Here is a 25,064-nt window from a genome sequence, read left to right as displayed (position 1 = left end):
AATCAAATGTAGTGTATTATGGATACAACCCTGTAAAACCCAAGAGAGCCTCACTTTGGGAAGGTGAATGAACCTTCCTCTTAGGATTAGTTTAAGATGCCTGAGTCTTACTTTTATTTCAGTCACTCATTTCACTTCATTTTGAGCACCTGTGAAGTGCTAGGCACCATGCTAGGCGCCATACACCTAACCATGAGGGAGATTCAATCCTTCTCCTAAAGGAGTCTAGTTGGAGAGACCAGGTGTAGCATGGGTAATAAATATTCTGAGATCGAGAAGCACAAAGTGCTGTGAGAACACAGAAGACAGACCTGGGATCAGTCCAGGCTTCCTGGAGGCAGTCCTCATGGATTTGAGTCCTGGAGAGTAAGTGGGAGTTCTAGGCAGAGGGACAGAGAAAGGAAGTTCCTAGTGAAGGACAAGCCCAGCAGGAGCTCGGAGTGGTGGGTGTGTGGTGTGTCAGGGAACTGCGAGTGCACTAGTGGGGCTGCAGTTGGAAGCCAATGAGGAAGAGCGACAAAAAAGGAGCACTGCGCGCACGATCCCTGGGTGGCTCAGCAGTTTAGCACCTGCCTTCGGCCCAGGGCGTGATCCTGGGGTCCCGGGATCGAGTTCCAAATTGGGCTCCCTGCATGGAGCCTGCTTCTCCCTCTGCCTCTCTATCTCTCATGAATAAATAAAATTAAAAAAAAAAAAAGGAGCACTGTGCCAGCAGGATGGAACTTCAAAGCCACAGTAATATCAAAACACAATTATCTCATTAAAAATACACAGCAGTTCCAGAAAACTCTTATATTCTACCTAACGACACATTCAATTACATTCCTGGGGCCTGGACTGTTATCTTGGTCAACCCAATATCTGTCCTTGGTCTCTAAAAGCAACCCACAGACTCTCTTCTAGGAACTTGCCACATGAACTGACCAGCTGCCAACACCATGACACGTCTGTGGGCTATGGCAATGGTTTGCTAAAGAGCTGACTCATTGGCTCATGGGAGCCAGTTGCGCACATTTCTTTCCAAGTCAGTGCTCCGTGATCTTCCTGTTAGTAGCTTGGAATTGATCACCGTGGGACTATTGACCCCACAGAAGTCAGCAAATACTACAAATCAGGGCTTTTTGTTGGTTTGGTTTGGTTTGGTTTGGTTGGTTTGTTCGGTTTGTTCTGGAAGGCTACTTGTTCATCATTTACCAGCCCACTGCTGGACATTTTCTTCCTTCGAAACTCCTAGCTGGAAACATTACTTCTTGCCTATTCTCCTCCAAGGCAACCTCAATTACCTAAGACATTGCTACAGTTCTAGCAGCAGATGAATGGAAGTAAAAGACCACATCTACATTATTTCAGCTGTTATCTTTTTTTTACCCCTTCTGGTTTCAGGTTAAAGGAGATCCAGATGAGTGAATATGATGCCACAACATACGAAAGGTTCTCAGGGGCTGTTCGACGGCAGGTGCACTCCCTCCGAGTCATCCTGGATAATTTACAGGTAATCCTCCAACAATGAACTAAGAAAATAATCTGGGCCCAAAGCTGGGCCCACCCCAAAACTATTGGAGAAAGTTATCCAAACCCTAATCAGCCGGTCAAAAAATATTCATGCCGAAATGTTTGTGCAAAACTCTGGATCACTCCATGGCCTTCTTAGGTGAGTTCTCCAAGGAAAAATATTTGACCACACCTGTCCAATCAAGGAAGCAATAATTTGACCAGCAACCCTAGAAGACACTAGATGTCCTGATTCCCCCTCATTTGAGATCTGTGAGTATCCCACCTTAACTAGAAATTCACAGATAGAATTGTCTTCCTACAAATCATTTTATTGTTACAGACTCTGGAGACGGAGGAACATTTTGGATCATCCAGCTGTGCATTCTCTGTGTCTCCTGGCATCTCCTCCTGTGCTCTCCCAACCCCTACTTTGCCTGCCTTTTTTCAGTTTTTAACTGCGGTTGTCTCAGAACCAGTTAATATTGCTCTTGTCCCTTAGAATACTGATTAAGATGCTTCAGTATTTCCCAAGCAAAGACCTCTTATTTGGAGAATTTGCTTTGGAAAAAATCCATATGCAAATTGTGTGAAAAGGTAACATGGAATGATTGGATTTTTTCCAGTAAAGACACTCAATTACCAGTGCTTATCACCCTGGGTATTGAGGGCACCTTCTGGGTGGGCTGTGATCTCCAGGGTAAGGCAAAAGATGAAAAAGAACCAAAGTGGGTGGTTCACAGGATGTGAGGGGCGATGAACGGCAGTGCTTATTGCTAAGACTGAAGAATGAATGCTTTAGTGAGTTGCCCATTTCTTAAGTCTGTGATACACACCAGATATTAGGGATGGAAAAACAAAATGCAGCCCCTGCCCTCAAAAGAAGGAACCCAAAGACAAATAGGCTAATGATTTCTTACATTCTGTAGAGAAGTATGTGCACGATGCTACGGAATGTACAAGAAGGTCTTCATGGAAAATATAACACTTGAGTTCACACTTGAAAGATGCTGAGGATTTTTCAGATGGTTGAGGAGTCAGGGCGCTCCAGACACAGGACACGGGATGTACAAGTGCAGGTTATTGGGTGTGGCTGGAAAAAGCATGTGTGTGGTAGAGGACAGTGGCAAAGAAGAAGGTCACAGAGGCCTTGGGGCACCTGGGTGGCTTAGTCAGTTGAGCTTCTGGCTCTTTGTTTCAGATCAGGTCATGATCTCAGGGTCGTGGGATCAAGCCCCATATGGGGCTCCATGCTCAGCAGAGAGTCTGCTGGAGACTCTCTCTCTTCACCCCTACTCTCTGCCTCTTCTCTCTCTCTCTCCCAAATGAAAAGATAAAGCTTTAAAAAAAAAAAAAATTACAACCTGGCCCTGGATTCCACGTTTCCATGCAGACAGCATTGGGTTTTACCCTGGTTACAAATGGGCCATTAGATTATTCACAGTACCAGAGAGGAATTCGAGAATACATTTTTAATTGAAGGAATGAGAATCCTCATCTGATCTTGATTGGTATTCATTGGGCACCAGTCTCTAGTGACTTTTACAAACATCACCACATTTAATCCTCACATCAGCTCTTTAAGATAAATGATACCTTGTTCACCAGATCAGCCAAAGGAAGAATAGGTTGACCCATTACTGTGACTTCTTCAAGTAGGACACCAGTTAAGCCTGGGTTCGAGTTAGTTACCATTAAGGAGTGATTTCTACTAAAATCCACAGTAATGAGACCAGTATCAGAAACAGTGTCAGGTTTTGCATTCTGCACTCCAAGAGAGATGTGGAAAAAAAAAAAAAACTGGAAAGGGCTCAAAGACAAGCAACGAATACAATTAAATGGATGAAAAACAAGAAATTGGCACATATTAAAAAAAAAACATAAAGCAATCGGGGTTAATAACTTTCTAGATATCCTCAAATAGAGTCACTAACTATTTCAGGGATGTTTTTATTCTCTTCTTCCCTGGAAATCTGAAAAAGAGAACCTGGGTTTAAAAAATAGCAAGAAAGAGTTTTAAGATAAAAGAAAGGGAATAAAAATGATTTAATCCTTGGATGAGAGCCTAAAACGGATGTAGAACTACCATCTCTCCAACTCTTCACAGATGATACGAGCATTTTAATAATAGCAAGCATTTACTGAGCAATTGCCATGTGCCAGACATGCCACTAGATGCCTTGCGTTATCAGCGGCATTATCAAGATCTCTTCTATCATCGTCGTCGTCATCATCATCCCTTAGTGACTAATTGTGCCAGCTCTGGAGCCAGACAGCCTGGGTTCTGTAAAAGGCTATGACAAATAACAGGGAAGTTATGCAGATTGACTCAGATGATACATGTAAACTGTTTAAAACCATGCTTATTAGCGCGTAGCATTCTCTACGGAAGAATTTGTTTCCTCGTTACTTCCATGGTTTTTGCTAATACTCATCAGCCTGGATTGCAAGCCAGACACCCAGTCACGTCCTTGACGTTCACTCATTGTGCTGGTGAATCCTTACGATAACCAGTAAGAGTTATTTTCTACCTTTGATAGATAAGGAAGCTGAGGCATGTAAGTCATCTATTTTCCCAGTCTTCTGAAACGCAGCTATTTTGTTCCTGCTTTGTACGCCGGGAACTGAAGGATAGAAAGATGATGTGACTTGTCCTGGGTCACATGTGTGGTGAAGCAGGTGTCTGAGCCCGAAGCTCGGGTCCCTATTCTCTGTTAGGCCTCTGCTATCTGCTGCCAACTGTACAAGTCTATGGGAAGTATCCTTCTCGCATATACTCGTCAAGTGTTTTGCATCATTATCCAGATGCCAACATAGCATTTTCAAGTGTTTCCCTTATTGAATATATATATAGATTTTTTTTTAAATCCACAGAAGTGCTATTCTCAGGTGGGCCTTCTAGTGCTCCATGTAGAGAGAGTGATTGCTTGTTAAAAACACAGCTACTGGCCAAGGAGAGACAGAGCCTTGGATGGAATATGAGTCTTTAGTTTGTAACCAAAACAAGAAGGCTTTGTTTGGTCCCCTTTTCGCCATCGTCTGCCAATCCTGTGTGGCTCTGATTGACTAATAGCTCCCAGCTGCCTTGAGGTTGCTGTGTAATCCCAGTAACCATGGGTGTTTCCTTGGTGAACAGCAGAAAGTCTGGCCAGGAACTAGCAAATCATCATTTGAGATGACTTCTCAAAGTACAGCTTCAAGCCCACGCACTGATTCCGGGTGACTGGACTGAGATGTGAAGAAAGGGAACGTTGTTGCCACTCCTGTTAATGTCGGCTTCAGCGTGTGCATCTGTTGCAGCTGTGGCTCTCTTCTCAACTAAGATAGCCATCACTGGTGACCTCCCTTTGCTTCTTGACTGGATTCTATATGGGATATCATAGAGTCCTGGTTATTGGGCCTTTTATGAATCAATAGCAAGAATTTTCTTATTAGAATAGAGTCTATCATAACTTCAATTATACTGGTTCAGAATCGGAATCTGATTCCAGCGTTCCCTAACAAAAGAAAATATCCCTTCCACAAAAGCCACTGATTGTAATCATATCTTCTCTCCAGCGTTTTGCTAATCTACAATCAGTAATTTCATTCTCGGGCTAAACTAAATTAGCCTTTCTCTGATTGCTTTGGCTAGCATGATATCTCCATGAACCACCAATTATGTTCCTTTTTGTTTCCTCTAGGAATTCAAAATGAGTTTAGCTGGAGATAAAGAATGTTTTTGAACCATGACATGTGCCATGCACTGTGCTTGGCACTGAGGGCACAGAGACTCATGGGATGCTGTCCCTGCACTCCAGAAGGCTGAGATTTGAGGAATAGGGAAAACAGGCACCCAAACAACAGATCACTCCAGTTGAATATGGTAGGCGTCCGGGTAGACAGATGCATAGAATGCAGTGGAAGCCCAGGGGAAAGGGATTCTAGGATCTATTTTTCAGGAAAGGATCCATGAGCTGGCTCTTGAAAAATACACAAGTATTAGCCAGTTAAAGGAAAGTGAACACAGTGCCCCAGCAGAGAATATGGCAGAGACAAAGGCATGACACTGTGCCGCCTCAGGTGTGAGCTGAGGACCAACCCTCAGTGTGAGCAGGATTCCACTTGGTGTAAAATACACCCAAAGACTTGGAACTAAGAGACAGGTAGGTGTCAGGCAAGGAACTTAGAGTTTATTCCTGAGCCCCCACTGTATTCATACACAAAGAATGGAAAGCATTTCCCCATTCCTTTTATTTAGTTTATAATAACTGTACTTTACCCAGTAGATGTTTGTTGAATATCTCTTTTGCCTAAGGTTTCTTGCCTTCAAACTAACCTGGGAAAGAGGATACATGTGTAGTTGTAGTAGAAGACACAATACAATAAAGGCCACAGCAGTGTTTTAAATAAAGTACCATGTTATGGAGACAAACGTGTGAGCAATTTCTGGGCTGTGCAGGTAGAGAAAACTCATGGAGGAAGTGCCGCCATTTGAGCTGGACCAAGAAAGAATAGCGTAGTTTCAACTGGTAACTCTTGGGGTGGAAGGACAGTCTTGACCAGAGCTTCTCAAACCTTATGTGGAGAGAGGCCAGGTTTTTTTCATTGATCACAGACTAATACTTTTATAAAATAAAACAGAAATGAATTACTGAAAAAAAGATATAAAAATGAACATATGAGATACAAACCCATATTATTTAATATTAGACTCAGCAAACATAAAAGCACTTTGTCAAATTGCCATACCCATTTTTAATGCTTACCATTCACTTCTGTAACCTATTTCATCATGGACCAGTAGCAACTGTTTATTCACCAAAGTTGGCATAGCTCTGGTCTAGACAGAAGGAACCTATGAACAGAGCAAGAAGCCTTGAGTACGAGGCTGTTTGGGGAATGACAAACAGTGCAGAGGGACTAGAGTTCAGAGTTTGGGGATGGAGCTGGGAGCAGTGGGTAGTGGGAGAAAAAATGAGGGAAAAGTGAACCCCCACAGGCCTTGAGCACCATGCTGGCCGTATTCCATAATAAGGGAGGAGTGTGAACGTGGCTGAGAAAGGGAGTCGTATAGTTGTATCTTCTTTAGGAGGCTTCATAACCATGGAGAGGAAAAGTATCAGAGAAGAGAGACATGGGCAAACCCAGAAATCAAATCATTATAGTTATTTCCGGTATCCAGGTAAGGAGTGATAAGAACCCGAACCAGGGTAATGGAAGTGAAAATGGAAAGGATGGGACAGTTTGGAGGTAAGACAAGAAGACAGTGACTGACTGAATGTGAGGTGAGGGGAATGCTGAGGTTTCCAAGCCCTAGAGAACAGCAGTAGGGAAGCCAGGAAGAAGAGAGGCTTGTGGAGAAAGCAAATGTTTGGTTTGGATGTTGTCAGGGTTTCTCACTCCTGGGACACCTTTGTATAAAAATGTCAAGCCTGATATTTGAAGATTTTAAGATGCGAATCTGGAGTTCAGGAGCAAGGTTAGGACCAGAGAGGGTGCATATCTATAAACACATCTGCGTCCTCATTCTTAAGGTCATCTGTATAGAAGCAGCCCAAGCCAAGAGAAGAGGAGTGTTGATGAAGGTGCGAGTACGGAGCAAAGGGAGAGGAGAGGTGGGACCAGCCACATCAGGGAATGTCTGCATTTCGGGGAGAGTAGTAAAATGCCAGTTACTCTTTTTAGCACCCAAATGGCTCATCACTCAGCACATGACATTAGTCGCCATGAGGGGACAACTTCAACCAAGTGCAGGCTAGAAATACAGTCCTGCCTTCTAGGCTGCTTGAACACAGGCATCTGACTCAGTTTTCACTGGATGACCATGAAAATGTTAAAATAACAAAAAGCTGTAAGCAGTGAAAAACCATATGACAGTAGAAATTATGAAAGAGTGCTAGTGACTTGCAAGAAGCTTTGAAGAATTTGTGCTGAATGGAGTATGATGAGACCCTATGAATGATAGTACTAGCGACAACTCAAAAACCTCCCTAAGAAATAGCATTACTAGCCAGGAAGGGCATGAAACCCAACCGAATCCAGTTGAGCTCCCTTGCATGGAGAGGGGGGAAAAGAAGCCCTGAAGCTGGGCAGCCCGGGTGGCTCAGCGGTTTAGCACCACCTTCAGTCCAGGGCCTGATCCTGGAGACCCGGGATCGAGTCCCACATCAGGCTCCCTGCATGGAGCCTGCTTGCTTCACCCTCTGCCTGTGTCTCTGCCTCTCTCTCTCTCTCTCTATCTCTGTGTCTCTCATGAATAAGCAAATAATATCCTTAAAAAAAAAAGTTTAAAAAAATAAAAAAGAAGTCCTGAAGCTGGTGAGTAGCAGATCACTTGACCTCCATTTTGTCTCTGCCAAGCAGCAGCAATTGAAAGCAGCAACACTGGGAGCAGTGGGGGTGGGGAGGTCTAGGTTTTCAGCGGTGGCTACGACAAATAGAAGGCTGGAGAGGGAATAACACCGGGAAAGGGGCCAGACCAGCCTTAACTTATACTTGGCTTGAAGATGAGATCAAACAAATGCCAAGTGGCCCCGTTGCGATGGCTTTTCCAAACAAAGTAAGAAATGATGTGGAGATGAAGTTCTCATGCTGGGACTGTCCACAATTCCAGCTCCTTCCCTACTGAGTTCTTGAGCTAAGTAGTGTAGACTTAGTTCAACTAAGAACACCAGTTTAAAATCTTCCAGGATGGGCAGCCTGGGTGGCTCAGCAGTTTAGCGCCTGCCTTCGGCCCAGGGCGTGATCCTGGAGTCCTGGGATCGAGTCCCACGTCAGGCTCCCTGCATGGAGCCTGCTTCTCCCTCTGCCTATGTCTCTGTCTCTCTCTCTCTCTCTCTCTCTCTGTGTCTCTCACGAATAAATAAATAAAATCTTCCAGGAGAACTCTAGTGATAACAAAGTGGCGAGTCAGTGCAAGCAAGGAGAGTCTATTCCAAATCTGTTCCTCAATGGTTTTGTACAGCGATCTCATCATTCAAGAGTAGGGACACCCAAAAGTGAAGTAACACAGGGTCTATGGGATGATTCTGCCGGGAGGGAGAGTAACAAGCATTCCAAGGTGTAGAGGAAGATGCTTCTGCTAGGCTGGAGTGCGTTCTTCAGAAACTAGATTTCTAGAAAACATCTGCTTTGTGTTCTCACAATTCAAAGAAACTTGAAGTATGTGAAGTAAGACATGGATTTAAAAAGGTCTGGCTAAGAAGCAAGCAGGAATAATAAGGGAGTTGAATGCAGTAAGGAAAGATTATTAAAAAAAAAAAAAAAACTAAAAATGCAGTGCCAAAACTGAAATCTGAAAGTAGAGGAAGCAGCCTCAATCCAGTTGTAAGTCTGAGTACCAACGTGAATGGAAACTTAAATTATTATTCCAGTCTGTAGAGGAAACAAAGAGATAAAAAACCAAAGGAAAGCTGATCAATAAAAACAGAGCAGAGAGCTAACACACAGAGCCATGAGCCATTGCCATAAGTAGAACCTTGGCACGTGGTGCGTGTTCAGTAAATACATGCCGACTGAGCCTATGGTATTCCCAAAGAGGATCAAAAAGAACACATAAACAACAAGAGAAATAGCAACAACAAGGACAACAAAACCTGTACTGAGCTGAAGACAGGCTTGAGTCTATGATGAAAAACACGTCACACAGGACCAGGTGAAAGTAATAAAAAGAGATGAGCACCTCACCACGGCTTCATGGAGCTCTAACGTTCCCCAAAGAAAATCTCCTAAAAGCATACCAGCAGATAAGAAATAAGCTATTGTTAGAAAAATGTTCATCTTACATTAGTTGTCTCTGAAACGCTGAATGCCAGAAGATAGTAACGGAACACCTGCAGGAAGGGGGTGGGGGTGAGATGTGACCTGAGAATTCTATGCTCAGCCAAAGTACAAGGAGACAGAAAGACACTTTCAGATATTCAGAGCCTTAAAAATATATGTCATTTAAGTACTTTTTTTGAAAATAATTTTGAAATAAATATGTATACACATATGTGCATGCACACACACACGTATATATAAATATTCCAGCCAATTAAGGGAATTAGAATTCTTTAAGAACAGGAAATTCATGGTATAAAAGAACTCTCAGTGAACCCCAGAATCAGTTAAACGAAGCATCAAGTCTAAATAATTGTGGTAAATATGTTTCACAGAAAGCTCAAATACCAAGGATAATGCTTTGAAAAAGATACACAATATTTTAAAAAGCGAAATAATAATGAGCGGGGCCTCAATTCTCAGAGTATCTCACAAATTAAGCAAAAATCAGGAAGGTGATAGGAGGTAGAGAAGGAAGCAAAAAGTGTGAGAATTCCATTTCAGTCCCGAAAAATAACTAAAGAGGTCAGTCGGGCGTCTAAAAATTTAATCACACCAGCATTTTTTTAACGCATTTTCTGCAAATTACGTGTTTTTGATTAATCTTGAGTCTTCACATAAAGATTCTTCTGATTCCTGTGTGGAGAGGGGACCATGGGGCAAGGGAAGAAGCAGGGAGGCCAGGCAGGGGTCCATGGCAGTGGCCCAGGCGAGAGAGAAAGGCGCTGGCACTGGGGACGGGCTTGGAAATGGGAAGAGACGGTAGATGCGGAGAACCTAGAACATTTGCCAGCGCACTAGACGTGAGCTGTGAGACAAAGAGGAGGCAGAGATGCCTGTGGGCCTGTGGCCTGAACAGCCCAGAGGATGGGGAGAGGGGCTGTCTTTTACTGAGATGAGGTCCACTGGGGAATCAGGGCCAGCTGGATCTAGGGCTCAATTTGAACCTGTAAGTTGCCAGCTGTAACATGCACACTGCTACGTGTGGTTCCTGGCTCCTTGGAGGTAAAAAATATATATATATATATATTCATGAAGAAAATACAAAATTGTTTTTATTCATAAAAACAAATTATAAAATGACAGTACGTTGTGACCCAAAGTCATAGTTTCAGTTCACATCAGCAAACAGGAAAGCAAACTCTTCTAACCAGGGTCGTCTTTGTTAAGTACATGAATCACCGTTTAATCTTGCAGTGAGATGTCACTTCAGGAAACAGGGAACTCCTTAAAATAGGAAGGTCTGTGTCTTCTCTTTTCTGGGCAACACTGTTTCATCATTTAGAGCAGCTAGCGACCTAACAGATAATGTAGAAAAATCTTTTTAGCTATGTCAAAATACTGAGAACCACAAAGAAAAATGTTTTGTTTCCACTGACTTATCATGTGTTATTTTGTAGTTACTGTGCCCAAGTTTCCCTGAATCCAGCATCTTATTTTTTTAAGGTGCAGATTAATAGCATAATTAATAGCAAATTAGTAAGTATATGTTGGTTGAACACAAAGAAATGTTAAGAATAACAGAGCTAATGCTTAATAAAAGAATCGCTGCTCCCAGGTATCCTCAAATATCCATTTACATTTATTCATTCACACAAGAAGTGTTTACTGATGATCATCTGCATGTTTTATTCTGTAGAATGTATGTGCTTTCTATAAAAATTGCGACTTAAGTCTTTCTGATCCCCTCATTAAATAAATTCTGAAGGAATAATAAAAAATTGGCTTACTTGGAGAGTTTAGTAGTTTAGGTAAAGGAAGTCTTAATTAACCACAACCCAGATAAGTGAAGACTCAACATTAATCAGAATACTTTCGGTGCTGAAATCACAAGATCGAGTGTCACAAACCACAAGATAATTGGTTTTTCAAGTGTATTCCTCCTAATATCCTCCTTGCTCGGATGAGTGTGGATGTACTTTCTGGTTAGCCAGTTATTTCCCAGAAAATAAATTAACCAGACTATGTCATCCACTGAGCATTTCAGTGAGTCTAAGTGTTCTTTACATGAACATAATAAAACTGTATTTCTTTTCTAGAAAATCTGTAACATAGATTTTTACTAGTGAAACCTAGCTTTATATATAATAAATTCTCATTAGTATGAATTTATTGTATAATACAAAACAGATGGACATTTATAAGAATACTTCATGTAATAGGAATATACTATAAAGCTCATGTTTGGACCTTTGTTATCAATAAAAGCATGACGTTAAATCCAGTAAGAACTTACTAGTTAAGGATGCATTTCAGTGAGTCCCACAAAATACACGTTCCATAATAATAAATATTTCTGTTCCAGCCCACAGTAAATTTTTAAAGTGCTCCCGCTGCCGCTGCTTGCCTCCAAGACTATCCATTCTGACAGGCCTCTTCCTGTTTTGAGTTTCCAAAAATTGGTGGGCTGGCTACATGGCAGATAATAAATTATCTGCCCATATTAATCTGCAAGTTCTAGACTTGAAAACTAATGAATAGTGCTACTATTGTAAAAATGTCTTTGTGCCCGGTCGCTCTGGATCAAAAGACCTAGTGCATACTTTCACTTCTCAAAAACAAAAACTACTGGTTCGTGTTCCTAAAAATATCAATGACAAGCAGAACCAAAATTCATTTTTCCACAGATAAAAATAAAAAAGGAAGGGAATATGCTATATACACCCACCAAAATGGCAATTTTTTTTTTTTTTTGAAAGCCATCAATATCAAGTGGTGGTGAGGCCATGAGCAGATGAAACCTTCATACTGGTCATGGGAATGTAAATTGGAAAAAACACTTTGAAAAACTGTTTAGCAGTATCTACTAAAGCTGAAACGTATCCAGGGTCCCTGCCCGACAGAAATACACACACATGTGCTCCAAGGGACATGCTTAGGAAACACTCCCGGTGGCATTATTCTTAATAGCCCCAAAGTGGAAACAATGCCATTGTAGAATGGAGAAATTGTGACAAAATCCTAGGATTGAATATCACTCCAGCAGTGAGCGAGAATAAAGAGCTGCTACACACAGCAGCATGGGTAACCTGACAGCAACGGTGTGGAGCCAGAGAAGCCAGACACAAAAGAGCACATTCTGTGTGACTCCATTTTTATGAAGTCCAAAGCCGGGCACACCTAATCCACGCTAATAGAAATCAGAATAGGAAGTTACCTGTGGCAGAGGGAGGGTAAATTCCAGAAGGAGCCCTGGGGGGCCGTGGGGGTACAGGTGGTTACATGGGGTGTTCACTTTTAAAGTTCACTGAGCTCTTAAGATTGATGCACTTGACTGTTATATAAGTGTATTATACTTAAATTTTAAATTTTGACCCCCCCCAAAGAAAAGAAAGGCATAGCAGATTTATTTTTAAAAAGCATATTGCCTCCCTCACTCTCACCCCAAATTTTACTATTCTTTTCTTCTTTTGGCACACACAATGGAAATAGTCTTCAACCCAGAGAGTACCTTAAGGGGTGATAATCATATGTAGGGAAAGAAGCAACATCAGCATGAGAAAATCAAGATCTAAAATCCCTAGTTTCTTCCATGATGGTGAATCCAGAGACAGCAGACAAGTATAATGTTCTAAGGGAAAAGTAAGCATTTTATGATTCTGTAGCCTCCTTAGCAGGGACAATAATAGGCCCCCTAAAGGATCCCCTTTTATCCTTTTTACTAATTATTAGCAAAAGAATTCTGCAGTGCTGCTGGGCTAGTTGTTAACAAACCTACTGAATCAAAAACTGTTACCAAACCTACTGAATCAAAAACCACTTTTTAAAAAAAAATTTATTTATTTATGATAGTCACACAGAGAGAGAGAGAGAGAGAGAGAGAGGCAGAGACATAGGCAGAGGGAGAAGCAGGCTCCATGCACCGGGAGCCCGACATGGGATTCGATCCTGGGTCTCCAGGATTGCGCCCTGGGCCAAAGGCAGGCGCCAAACCACTGCGCCACCCAGGGATCCCAAAAACCACTTTTTTTTATCAAGATGCCTGAGTTATTTGTATGCACATTAAAGCTCTCTATAACCTGAAAGCTAGTCTCAAAGCTATATTTCATTAAAAAAATATGAAAGGATATTTTTAAATCCTTTTGAGAAAAAAGAACTTATTTTTGTTTGTTTTCAATTATAAAAGTCATGAGTTCATTATATGAAAATTGAAGGAGCGCCTGGGTAGTTCAGTTGGTTAAGTGTCCAACTCTTGATCCACACAAGTCATGGGCTCAGGGCTGTGGAATTGAACCCCGTGTCAGGCTCCCCACTCTGCATGGGAGGTCTACTTGAGGTTCTGTCCCTCCCCCCCACCCCAACTCATGTGCAGGCATGTGCTCTCTCACTCTCGAAAGAAAGAAAGGAAGGAAGGAAGAGAGGTAAGATATTATATAAAAATTAAGGGAAGAAAGTATCACCCATAATTTCACAAGCCCAAATTAACCATGATTATTAATATTTTTGTTTTCTCCCATATATTTTTCCTTGCATGTATATGATGCACAGACATATACATTGAGATAATACTGTATGGACATGTTTTTATATGTTTATCACGTAACATTTTAGGGTAGCAATCAACTTTCTGCCAGTGAATTTTGATCAAACGCCAACTATGTATCAGGAATCATTCTAGGTGCTGCAGTGGGTTACATAAGTTATGCCATAAACCTGACTTTCTAATGGAGTACATAGATAATAGAGGCAAAGAGGTAAATAATACATTTGGAAACAATGATAAGTATGAAGAAAGTAAAACAGAGCTACAAAGTGACACAGTGCTTTTTTTTTCTTTTCTTTTCTAATAACCCATGCTCATGATCGGACCTCGTCAATTCCTTTAGGATTGACTTATTGGAAACTGTGATGCACCCTACGTTTCCTATTTGGTTAAACCGAGAGTTCCATATTATATTTAGTTGAATTACATCCCACTGGAAACTGAACAGCTTCCCTTGAACTTCTTCAATGCCATTGCCTTGTCAGTGCATTGACAAAACGTCGAAAATAGAAACTTAGTGATGACAGTGGCATGGCTGTTACGTGACATGTCACGTAATCTTGTTTCTGTTGTAATCCCGTCTTCCTCTTAAACCCAGCCCTAGAACCCACCTTCCGTGCTGCTTTGATGACAGCTAACTATTGCTACCGCATTCTCTTGTACTTCCTGCACTGCTTATTTTCCCAGCCTAGACTGGTCTGTGAGGGCCTGTCCTCATCTATGAAAGGCATTAGAAGCCAGTGCTCTGCAATGTGGTATCTCCAAGAATCATAGAGTCTCGGGATTGAAGGGTACTTCAATGTGCACCCCAATCACGTCTCCTTGCACAAAGTATCCTGGAAACTTGCAGAATGATCCACTCCAGGCATCAGGCATGACAAGGAAGAAGAAATAGGAGTCAGGTCCCAATGACCGCTGCAGGGGAGGGAGCCTGAGAAGGTCAGCACTGTGTGGTCACGCTTGTCTCTCTGATCCATAGCCCAGTGGGAAAGGATTCTAGAAGACTCTGCTCACCCCTTCCTCCTAACCGTAGCTGCATTATATCGCAGAGTTCCATGAGCTCGTTGAGCTATGCTCTGATGAATCCTACTTTTCCGTAAGATCATGGTGCTCTTACCAAGAACGCACATTAGGAAAGAACGTAGTTCCAAGGGGTGCGTATAAGATAATTCCTGGAATTAACTGCCCACCAAATATAATATCTTTATGCTGGTGGCTTAGGAGCGTCTCTGTCTTTAGTTCATGTTCACATTAATACTTTTGTATTCAAATGAGGGAATTTTGCACCTGTTTGCAGCAAGGGTATCAAGAACAAGAAATTAAGTAGTCCAGCCTAGAGCTTCTTTGTGTAGTGGTTGATCTGCCCCTGACGTAGATACCAGCTGCCCAGAGCTTGGCTTTGCATTTTCCACGACGGCCACCTCCATGACGCAGTGATGGAAGTGTGCTTAAATTAATGTGGACTTAGTTGCCTATAATGTGCCCCATTTGATGATGATGATGACGATGATGATGATGACGATAGCCCCTGACACAGATACCCAGGCCCTTCCTCAACCAATCCCACATAGTAGCTCATTGACTCCTCACAATAACTCCAAGCAGGAATTGGTGTTATCTTTATTTTAGAAATGAGGACACTGAAATGCAGAGAGGTTAAGTAACTTGCTTGAGGTCAGATATCTGATCACAGTGAAGGGAGGATTGGGACCAGGCTGTCTGACTCAAAAGCACATGATCTTAACTGGCACTCTCATTTGCACACATAAAAATTTTCTAGCCATTCTTTCCCACTTCTTAATGTAAATTCAGTCATTGGCTATAACAAACCCATGCCTTGACTGGCATATTGTCATTCTTGATTGTTTAACCACCATCTTGGTCCACCTGGCATAGTTATAAGTCATGGTAGGTAAGAAAATATTCTGTGGAAATGCCTTTGGAAAAGTAATTCCGAAGATTTCTGATGAGTGAGACATGGGGGACACGACATGTTCATGAACTATTGTTTTCAGCTGTTTCCCCTTGCACCATAAGTCACAGAGAACTCAAATAACTTCTTTTCCAAAAGGAAAAGTTCTGAAGCTCACGTTTTCTCTGTGCTTGCAGACAATGTTAACAAGTTCAAGCTGATTATTGTGTTACCTAAGAAATTCGCTAAAAGTACCGTGACAGAAAATGCATAAGAAATGTGTCACCGCTACATTTCTGGATTTTGCATGTCTCTCCAAGGGCTCATTTGCACACTGCTTTCCCATTTTTACGTGCTTTGAGTGAGTTCATTTTATCATTCCATGTGTTAAAACGATTAAAATTGGCAAAATCTACATAAAGGGCATTCTTTGTCAGCGGAGCAGAAGCCAGTCCATTTATGAAACTGTGTTTATGCAAAACCATCCCTTATTTGAAAAGATCCCGGGTGTGTTTCCTGTTCTTCATGCAGTAAGGGTGTCAAGTATCCTCCAGAAGTAACTTAAATAAGGATTTGTGTGTGCGTGTGTGTTTGTGTCCTCGTAGGCTAAAGGTAAAGAAAGACAGTGGCTAAGACACCAAGCTACAGGGGAACTGGATGATGCCAAGATCATTGAGGGGCTGACTGGAGAAAAAGCCATCTACAAACGCCGGGGTGAGCTGGAGCCACAGGTAAGCGATGGTGAACTCATCACCTCGGGTCTATGGAGCTCAGGCTTCTTTACAAACAGATGCTTTCTTGGGTTGCCATCTTTGTCAAAACATCATAAACCCTAAATATGGCAACCAGATCTGCTGTCAGGGCCTTCCATCCGCAGAATCCAGCTAGCAGCTGGGAGAAAGGCCCCTGCTGTCCATGCAGATCAGTTCCTAAGACACAGAGCAGGAGCCCCCCTGGAGGGGAAACTGAAGACACTCAGTTTCCATGAACCCTGGAGGATTATGCTGGTAAAAACCCTGAAGCAATCTTAGTGGTTTCCTCCTGGCCTTTTACTTTAAAGGTCTATACCCATCCTAAACCTGAAGACAATTTTAGAAAATAAGAAACTCTCCCTTAAATAATTCCAGCTGTAGTATGTAGAGCTTTAGACAGCCCTAATATTAAAATATTTGCAATAAGGTGGCAAAAATAAAATGGCAGTAGGTGAAATATTGCATCTCTCCTCTCGAGGGCTCTGTGGTCCCCGACGTCCCTGAATAACCAGAACTGCTGAGCAGCCCCTGAGAGCTGGGGGTGCAGTGACTGGTGGGGAAGAGTAGTCACTTACTCCACTTAAATGTTTATTCAGAGAGGCTCTTTTGGTAATTTGGGCAGTACTCACTTCTGTGTCATTGGCATGAGTCAACAACAACTGCTTTCTTTACTGATTCATCGCGGTCAACAAATGTGTTCAGATCTATCTGAATTGAGAGTGGTCATGGAAGCATATGTGGCACTGTTCTTAATTCAGGCCGACTCAACCAGTTTTTAAGAAATATACTGAATTTTGTCTGAAATCATTGCGCTCAAATACCCACACTATGTTTGTTAAATTACTAACTGTGCTCATTAGCTTTCATACATGTCAGCAAGTGTTTAATGACAGGATAATCTGGAATTTCTCTTCTTCCTTTTTTCCTGTAAGTAAAACTGACAAACAGACTTTTGTTTTTAATTCTGCCCATTGGCAGGCATGAGTTCAAAATCAAACTGAAACCCACAGGAGTTTCACATTTTAATCGACACTTGTCACTCAACAACAACTGGATGCCACTTTCATGCTTTAACTGCCAAGACAAGTAAAGAGGAGTAGTAATGCAGTAACTGGAAGGAAGAGAAACCTGAAAGCTTACCAGTAACAGAAAACACTGAAGAAATATATTCCCTCGGTTCTTTGCCAGACCCCCCTCTCACACATAACCTTGTTTCAGAAATCTGACATTTCTTATGGGAAAATGATTTGCAGGTCACTACATAACAGGTAGGAGTAAAATTGATGCGGCCTTCCAAAATAACTCAATCTTGCTAGTGTAACTGACTCCAAGGCATGACAGGAAAATGACATGTTGGGGTTTCAGTCTTTCCAGATTATTATTTTTGAGAATAATAGCCTCAGTCAGGCAGTTTTACTAGACTAGGCTGGGCCTTGAAAGGACCATATTCGAAAGGAAAATCTTTCCCATATGGCCCCAGCTACCAGCACAAGTCTGAGATTCCATTTACTGAAATACAATCCCTTCCACCTGCCGGGACAGCCTTATGCAATGCCCAGCCCACAGCTGATGTGCGTGCCCCGTGGCTAGCCCCCTGGAGCCTCTGTTGAGACCCTCAGAACAGCGACCAGGGATGGTTTTCTGGTTCACAAGGCTCTTCTGTTGTTCCCTCCCTCAGCTGGGCAGCCCCCAACAGAAACCCAAGCGCCTGTGCCTGGTGGTAGATGTATCTGGCAGCATGTACCGCTTTAACGGGGTGGATGGCCGGCTGGAGCGCTCAATGGAGGCCGTGTGTATGGTCATGGAAGCCTTCGAGAACTATGAGGAGAAGTTCAAGGTATGGCATGGACTAAAGATGGCGAGAGGCGTCACTGACCACATCTGCCCAAGGGTCACCTCAAGTTAGGGCGTGATGATGGACAGGTGGGTGTGAGCTCCACCTGCGTGGACAGACATCGTGTCCTCATCAGCTCCCTTCCCAGCACAGAGAAAGAGAACCCTTTGTTCTATGTGCCCTCATCATCAGAAAATAATACTGTAATTTAAAGGACTAGCAATTTCTGTAGAAGAAAGCACTGCACTTTACAAGGGTATGATGTCAGTCATGTTATGGAGTAAAACCAGCATTTAGAAACACCACAGGTCTCTTCCCGGAATTTCCCAGAGCCGCCATCCTCATCCCAATTCCCTGCACACCCTATTCTTGCCCCATCACCAAGCAGACAGCCTCCCAAGCTATGAGGGCATCCTCAAGGAGCCCAGATCGCAGCCTTGCTTTGCCTATCCACGTGCGCAAGGATTACACGTAATAGATGACACCCGCCCCCCAAACGGTGAAGATGGCAACCCTGGGAGAAATGCAGTCTCCCATTTAATCCACATCCATTTTGCTGTTGCACTGTTTGCTCTGCCTCCTGGTCTGAATGTGGAGAAGGGATCCCCCGTAGCCAGGTGACTGCCCATGATGAGCCCATCAGTCCACAAGAGCACCTGCACTTCTGGCCCTTCCCGGAGCAGATAACACAGTCATGTGCTGTGTGGTTATCATCAGAAGTGGTAGATGTATTTCCATCAGAAGTGGAGAGAAACGGTGTATGTGTAGAAGGTGCACAGTCTCTCCATAGGCATTCTAGATCATCTTCAGGATCGAACACGTCCTTCAGAAATAGGCTCGAGGGCAGCCCCGGTGGCCTAGCGGTTTAGCGCCGCCTTTGGCCAGAGGTGAGGTCCTGGAGACCCGGGATCGAGTCCCACATCAGGCTCCCTGCATGGAGCCTGCTTCTCCCTCTGCCTGTGTCTCTGCCTCTCTCTCTCTCTCTCTCTCTCTCTGTGCCTATCATGAATAAATAAATAAATAATATTTTTAATAAAAGAAAGAAATAGGCTCGACATCCCACTTACAGGATTGCTGTCCTAAGGCGTGTCTGTGTATTATGATGGAAACAGATTAGATGGAACCCATCACTTCATTCCCTTTTAGCCCGTTTTATTTATTTATTTATTTATTTATTTATTTATTTATTTATTTATTTAAGATTTTATTTATTTATTCATGAGAGGTGGGGAGGGGGCTGGCAGAGACACCGGCAGAGGAAGAAGCAGGCTCTCCACAAGGAGCCTGATATGGGACGATCCCAGGCCCCAGGATCACACCTTGAGCCAAAGGCAGTTGCTCAATCCCTGAGCCACCCAGGCATCCCTCTTTTGGCTTTTATTTATTTATTTTTTTAAACAAAAATTTTTTTAATTTATTTATGATAGTCACAGAGAGAGAGAGAGAGAGGCAGAGACACAGGCAGAGGGAGAAGCAGGCTCCATGCACCGGGAGCCCGATGTGGGACTCGATCCCGGGCCTCCAGGATCGCGCCCTGGGCCAAAGGCAGGCGCCAAACCGCTGCGCCACCCAGGGATCCCCCTTTTAGCCCGTTTTAGAGCTCCAGGTCTCCCAGGGTCCCTTATAGGAAGCTCCACATGAAATTCCTTTTAGAATTAAGTGGTAGGAAAAGGCGGCTCGCCAGGCTCTGTACAAGTGCGGGATACAAGCCCACATAGGATGTGGACTTTCACTGTAGGGAACAGCTTTGTTTCCCTTGAAGAACGGGGTTGTGTTTCCCGCCGTGATTCATGAAAACCATGGAACTGTTCAGGATTGCCTCGTGGTTTTAGTTGCCAGAAAGCTCAGAGCCAAACTCAAAGACCAGCCATGACAGCCTTCTGTTCTATAGCTTGTGCCCTGGTGTTCAGCCTTTACCTTCCCTGAGCCTTCCCTCCCTTTAGATGTTAAGTTTTTCTTGATTTTGATTTTTTGCTTTTTTTCTGTTTTATGATTTTCTAGAAAATACTCATTTTGATATATTTTAAATCATTTCTAGTAAGAGGTTGAGTATAATCCCTAAGTCATTTGGACCACAGATGACCAGAGTATACTTAAACATACATCCATCACATCAGCATAAATCTCACTCCGTGTTTTAAAACTCTTGGGTTCTGTTACTGTTTAGATCAGCCCATCTGCCTCCTCTGTGAATCTTTTGGGTTTTTTTTTAAGATTTTATCTATTTACTCATGAAAGACACAGAGAAAGAAGCAGAGACATAGGCAGAGGGAGAAGCAGGCTCCCTGTAGGGAACCCGGTGTGGGACTCGATCCCAGGACCCTGGGATCACACCCTGGGCCAAAGGCAGACACTCAACCACTGAGCCACCCAGGTGCCCCTGCCTCTTCTGTAAATCTTGAAGGTCAATGTTCCTCAGCTCCCTTTGAGTTATATGGAGATGTTGATCCATTATAGATCATAGTAAACATATCACCATTAAAATTGGCATACATGTTCATACTATCTAGAATAAAATTTCTAGTTAGAAAGAGGATTTCTGTGCCTTTGAGAACTGCTTTTTCTAAGTTTTTAGAAAGATTTTTTTTTAAGATTTTATTTATTTATTCATGAGAGACACACAGAGAGAAAGAGAGAGAGAGAGAGAGGCAGAGACACACACAGGCAGAGGGAGAAGCAGGCTCCATGCAGGGAGCCCGACGTGGGACTTGATCCCCCATCTCTAGGATCTGCCAAAGGTGGCGCTAAACCACTGAGCTGCCCTAGAAAGATTTTTTTAGTTCACCAAGAAATCAGTTGACACGGCTCCCCAAGACTGGGTAAAGAATTAGACAGAAGGCAGAAGGTGACAAAACTAATGGGGAGTTCAGAGAACCATTCCAATAGCCTGCAGGGAAGTGGTGTGATTATCACAGAGCAAACTGATATTTCATTCCATCCCCTACAGTGGTGTGTACAGAGAGACTGATACTTGTCCAATTCTCTCAGTGAAAAGTCTATTGTATGGAATGACTCTTTTTTTTTTTTTTTTTGGAACGACTCTTAATGAGACTGGATATATCGCACCAAAAAGAAACAATATCACGGAAATGAGCATTTCCCAGGATGTTGTTTTGTTTTGTTTCTAATCAATAGTTATCACCCAGTTGTTGCCATAGGACGTACTGGATTTCCATAAAATGGCAAACATAAATTGCATACGTGCTGAGGGCAGAGTACTCTGCTAGGGACAGAGTGTCCTGCCATCCTTGGGTTCATAGCCTAGTGAGGGAGACCCATAAAGACTACCAATTCTGATGGAAGAATCAGCGAGAGACATGTGGTAACAGCTCACTCCTCTCCAGACAGCACCCCCCCCCAAGGCTTCACCCCTAGAATAGTATTTTGCTGATAGTCTTTGGTTCCCACAGTGCAAACCATTTCCTCAGTCTTTATCAGTAAAACCACAGATATATTGAGAAGATAACCATATATTACATTACTATGGCAATATAAACTATTACCAAATCCAGTCACTATTTAGAGCAAGAAATTGTAGCAACACACCAAGATAAGATAAACTTCCTTCGAAGTTTGAAGTATCTTTATCGTTGGGTTTTTTTATGCTATTAGATTCTTAATAGACAGCACTTTAATGGTTTGGGGTCTGTGCATTTTCTTATAAACATACCACTTACATTCACTACGGTTCCTTTAGAACTTTTTGAGGAGCACAGAAAGTCCCCAGTGCATTAAAATCTTTCCAACAAAAGGAAAAGACATTAAGACTTCATAAAACAAGCTCTTTGAGGAAAAGTGATACTGGGACCAGTATGTCAAGGGATGGGGAGGAGGCAGGACAGGGAAAGCACAGGAGTCCCTTTCCTGCAAATTCTTTACCATGTCCATGGATTTCTGAATGGGGGTTGCTTTTCTAGGTCATTTATTCAGTTTCCTCATTCCTCAGACAGGAAACTAAGACCCAGAAACATTAAGGACGTTTCCCAAAGTCAGAAGGCCATTTGGAGACCGAATAGGATGGAGCCTGCCCTTCTGTTTGTTTTCCCTTTTTGGCATTTTTGTTTTGTTTTGTTTTTAAAATTTCCCCTTTATTTCCCAATATTTTTATTTTGAAAAAATGTAAACCTACAAAAAAGTGGAAGGAACAGTAAAATGAACACCCATATTGCCTTCGCTTAGTTTCACTAATTGTTGATACTTTCCCTCATTTGCTTTATGCTTCTCTCTAAATATGTACTTTCTTCCTTCCTCTGAATCATCTGAAAGTAAATTATAAATATCATAATGCTTTACCTCCCAATATTTTATTATCCTTCTCCTAACAGTAAGAACAGTCTCTAGCACAACCTCAATACCATTTTCACATCTGAGAAAATTATCAGTAATTCCATAATAGCTGCTAATGTCCAATCCAAATTCACTTTTCCCCACTATCTCAAAGCTGTCTTTTTTTTTTATTATTGAACTATAATTACCATGCAGGGTTATATTAGTTCCAGGTGTACAGCATAATGATGCAACAATTCCATGCATTACTCAGTGCCTACCACGATAAGCATATCCCCAAAGTGTCTCTTCTAATTGATCCCACCCCCCACCCCCTAATTGCAATCCAGGATCCAGTAAAAGCCCACTCTTGGTTTTTGGTTGCAGGGTCTCCTTAGCCTCTTTTAATCTGAGGCAGCCATCTCCCCTGTCACTACCCCCTTTGCTTTTCGGGGTGGCCACTCTCTTGCAAGTTCAGATCAGTTGTTTGGCAGCATGTCCTTCATCCTGGATTCATCTGGTGGTTTCCTCATAGTGCCATTTATCTTGTCCCAATGTTCCAGGTGTTTCTAGAACTCCTGACAGGCTCCCCCCACCCCGCCCCCACCAGGTGCACTAGAGACTTTGAATCACCTCCAGGCAACATGTTGAAGATTTTGAGTGGCCACCGGCCACCCGATCTCTGCTGGGGGCGGGGTGGGGGGGTCTCCGGCCTCCTTTGTCAAGGGTAGGAAAGAGGGGGATAGAGCCTACTGCGATTCCCTGAGAGGGTTTTTTGTTTTGTTTAATTTTTGTAATTAAACATGCATAGAAGGTACAAAAAGAGTGAGAGTGTGGCCTCAGTGTAAGCCTCTGCCCCCTCTCAGCTCCCACTTCCCCCTCCGATGGCACTTGCTGTTAGTGGATTTTTTGTGGTATCTTCTTAATGATATTTGATGCGTGTACATTAAGTGGCAGTGTCCCATTCCCTCTGCTCTGTATCTTTGCACCACATTCAGCTCAACATGCTACATGTTCTCATTTGCGACAGAAGCATGAGGACTAGGAATACCTACTGTAGGTATGTAACTTTCCCAACAAATATAAAATGATGCATGAGCAAATGACAGTTTTAGGAGTTCCTAGTGAAAAATTTAAATTCCATGGCTCAAGACGGCATCACCTGGGGTGTCTGTAGGAATCAGCAATGTGCTCTGAGACTCCTCGCTCCCCAGTTCCAGATGCTCTTAATGTGGTCCTCCTGCAGTTATCCCTCCTTTGTAAAGGTGTCCAATCTACGTTTGCTTTGAAACCTTCCGAACCCACCGGTCTGGCCTGGTGAGCTGGACTCTTCCCCGAAACCTCTCTCTTGGCATCAGCCGTGTGTCTCGTTTGGCTTGGGCTCGGCTCCCAAGCTCTGGGTCATTACAGTCCGTGTCCAGGAGGCTCATTTGGAATCAGCCTCCACTTTCTACTCCATCTTAGCATGAGCCATGCCAAACCACAGGGACCCTCGAGTAAGAATTGCTGAGAAGAAAAGGTAATGCAATGGCAGGACACATTTCAAAGCCATCTGGAGCTTTTAAAGTTTCTCATAATTGGTCTACCAATTGCATTCAGTTATTCTCTGGGACAGCATTTACAGTCAGTCTCTTAAGGCAGGAATAACATTATTTGCTAATCATCATCATAAACTCCTTCAATCTTATAATCAGCAAAATTTTTAATGTTCACAGAGCGCTTAAACACCAGAGTGAACAGAGGAATGGTGACATTTGTGTCAACCATCGTATTTAAGTCCAGAAACATTTTTTCCCTTTATCTTCATTCCAGTTTGTTCCTTGTGATTTCTGCAAACTCCTGGGAATGTTTTCACTGTAACCTTAGAGTAGACCTGCTTTTCAAAAGCTCTTAGTGCCTTTTTTTTTCTTCAAAGTACTCCATATCACCAAAAGTTAGGTGACTGTTTCTCCTCTGCGCACTCAAGTAGCGACACCAGAAAACAGATTTATTTAGTCACTGAGAAACTGGACTTTGAAAAAAAGTACTCAAGTTTATTGTTTTTGTGGACAATAAATCATATTCTAAGGCCATGGTTTCCTAACAGGGAACCCTCGAAGGGTGTCGGGGAGCAATGGTGAGCGGAAAGGAAGTTATACACCTTCCCCTTTCATCCCCAATTAAACCAAAACAATTCCACTTATATTGATTTTGCATGATGTTTCATAATCTGGGCTTTTGTGCAATATTTCATCTGGAGAAAGACTTCCACCACTCAAAAACATTTTAAAGATTTAAAAAAACAAAAAACCACTATTCAAGAGCCAATACTGGATTGTTCTTTCTTATAGACTCTGAGGGCTTTCTTTTTAGAAAAGGCTTCATCAGTCCTCAGGTAAATTTAGATGACTTTGACAAGAGAAAGCAAAGCACAGATTTTCCTATGACTAAGTGAGGCCAACTTTTTCATTCTGTTTCTAGAGTGAACCTTTGAATCTTCACAGAAGCTTGGGAGCAGGAATGGCCTTGGCCATCATTTTCACT

At 42.6% G+C, this 25,064-nt stretch overlaps 1 protein-coding gene across 1 annotated transcript in view; it reads left to right on the top strand.

The window, feature by feature from the left end:
- VWA8 (von Willebrand factor A domain containing 8) overlaps nucleotides 1-25,064 on the top strand; it is a 342,545-nt gene that overhangs the window by 305,463 nt on the left and 12,018 nt on the right. Inside the window, exons 40-42 of the mRNA XM_041731061.1 lie at nucleotides 1,384-1,492; nucleotides 16,295-16,420; nucleotides 18,120-18,278. Coding sequence (XP_041586995.1) covers nucleotides 1,384-1,492; nucleotides 16,295-16,420; nucleotides 18,120-18,278 — 394 coding nt within the window. The remainder of the gene's footprint in view (nucleotides 1-1,383; nucleotides 1,493-16,294; nucleotides 16,421-18,119; nucleotides 18,279-25,064) is intronic.

This window comes from Vulpes lagopus, chromosome 16 (genome assembly GCF_018345385.1).
Source record: "Vulpes lagopus strain Blue_001 chromosome 16, ASM1834538v1, whole genome shotgun sequence".
NCBI classification, from domain to species: Eukaryota; Metazoa; Chordata; class Mammalia; order Carnivora; family Canidae; genus Vulpes; species Vulpes lagopus.
Note: the sequence above shows the minus strand (reverse complement) of the source record. Positions and strands in the feature narration are given on the sequence as shown.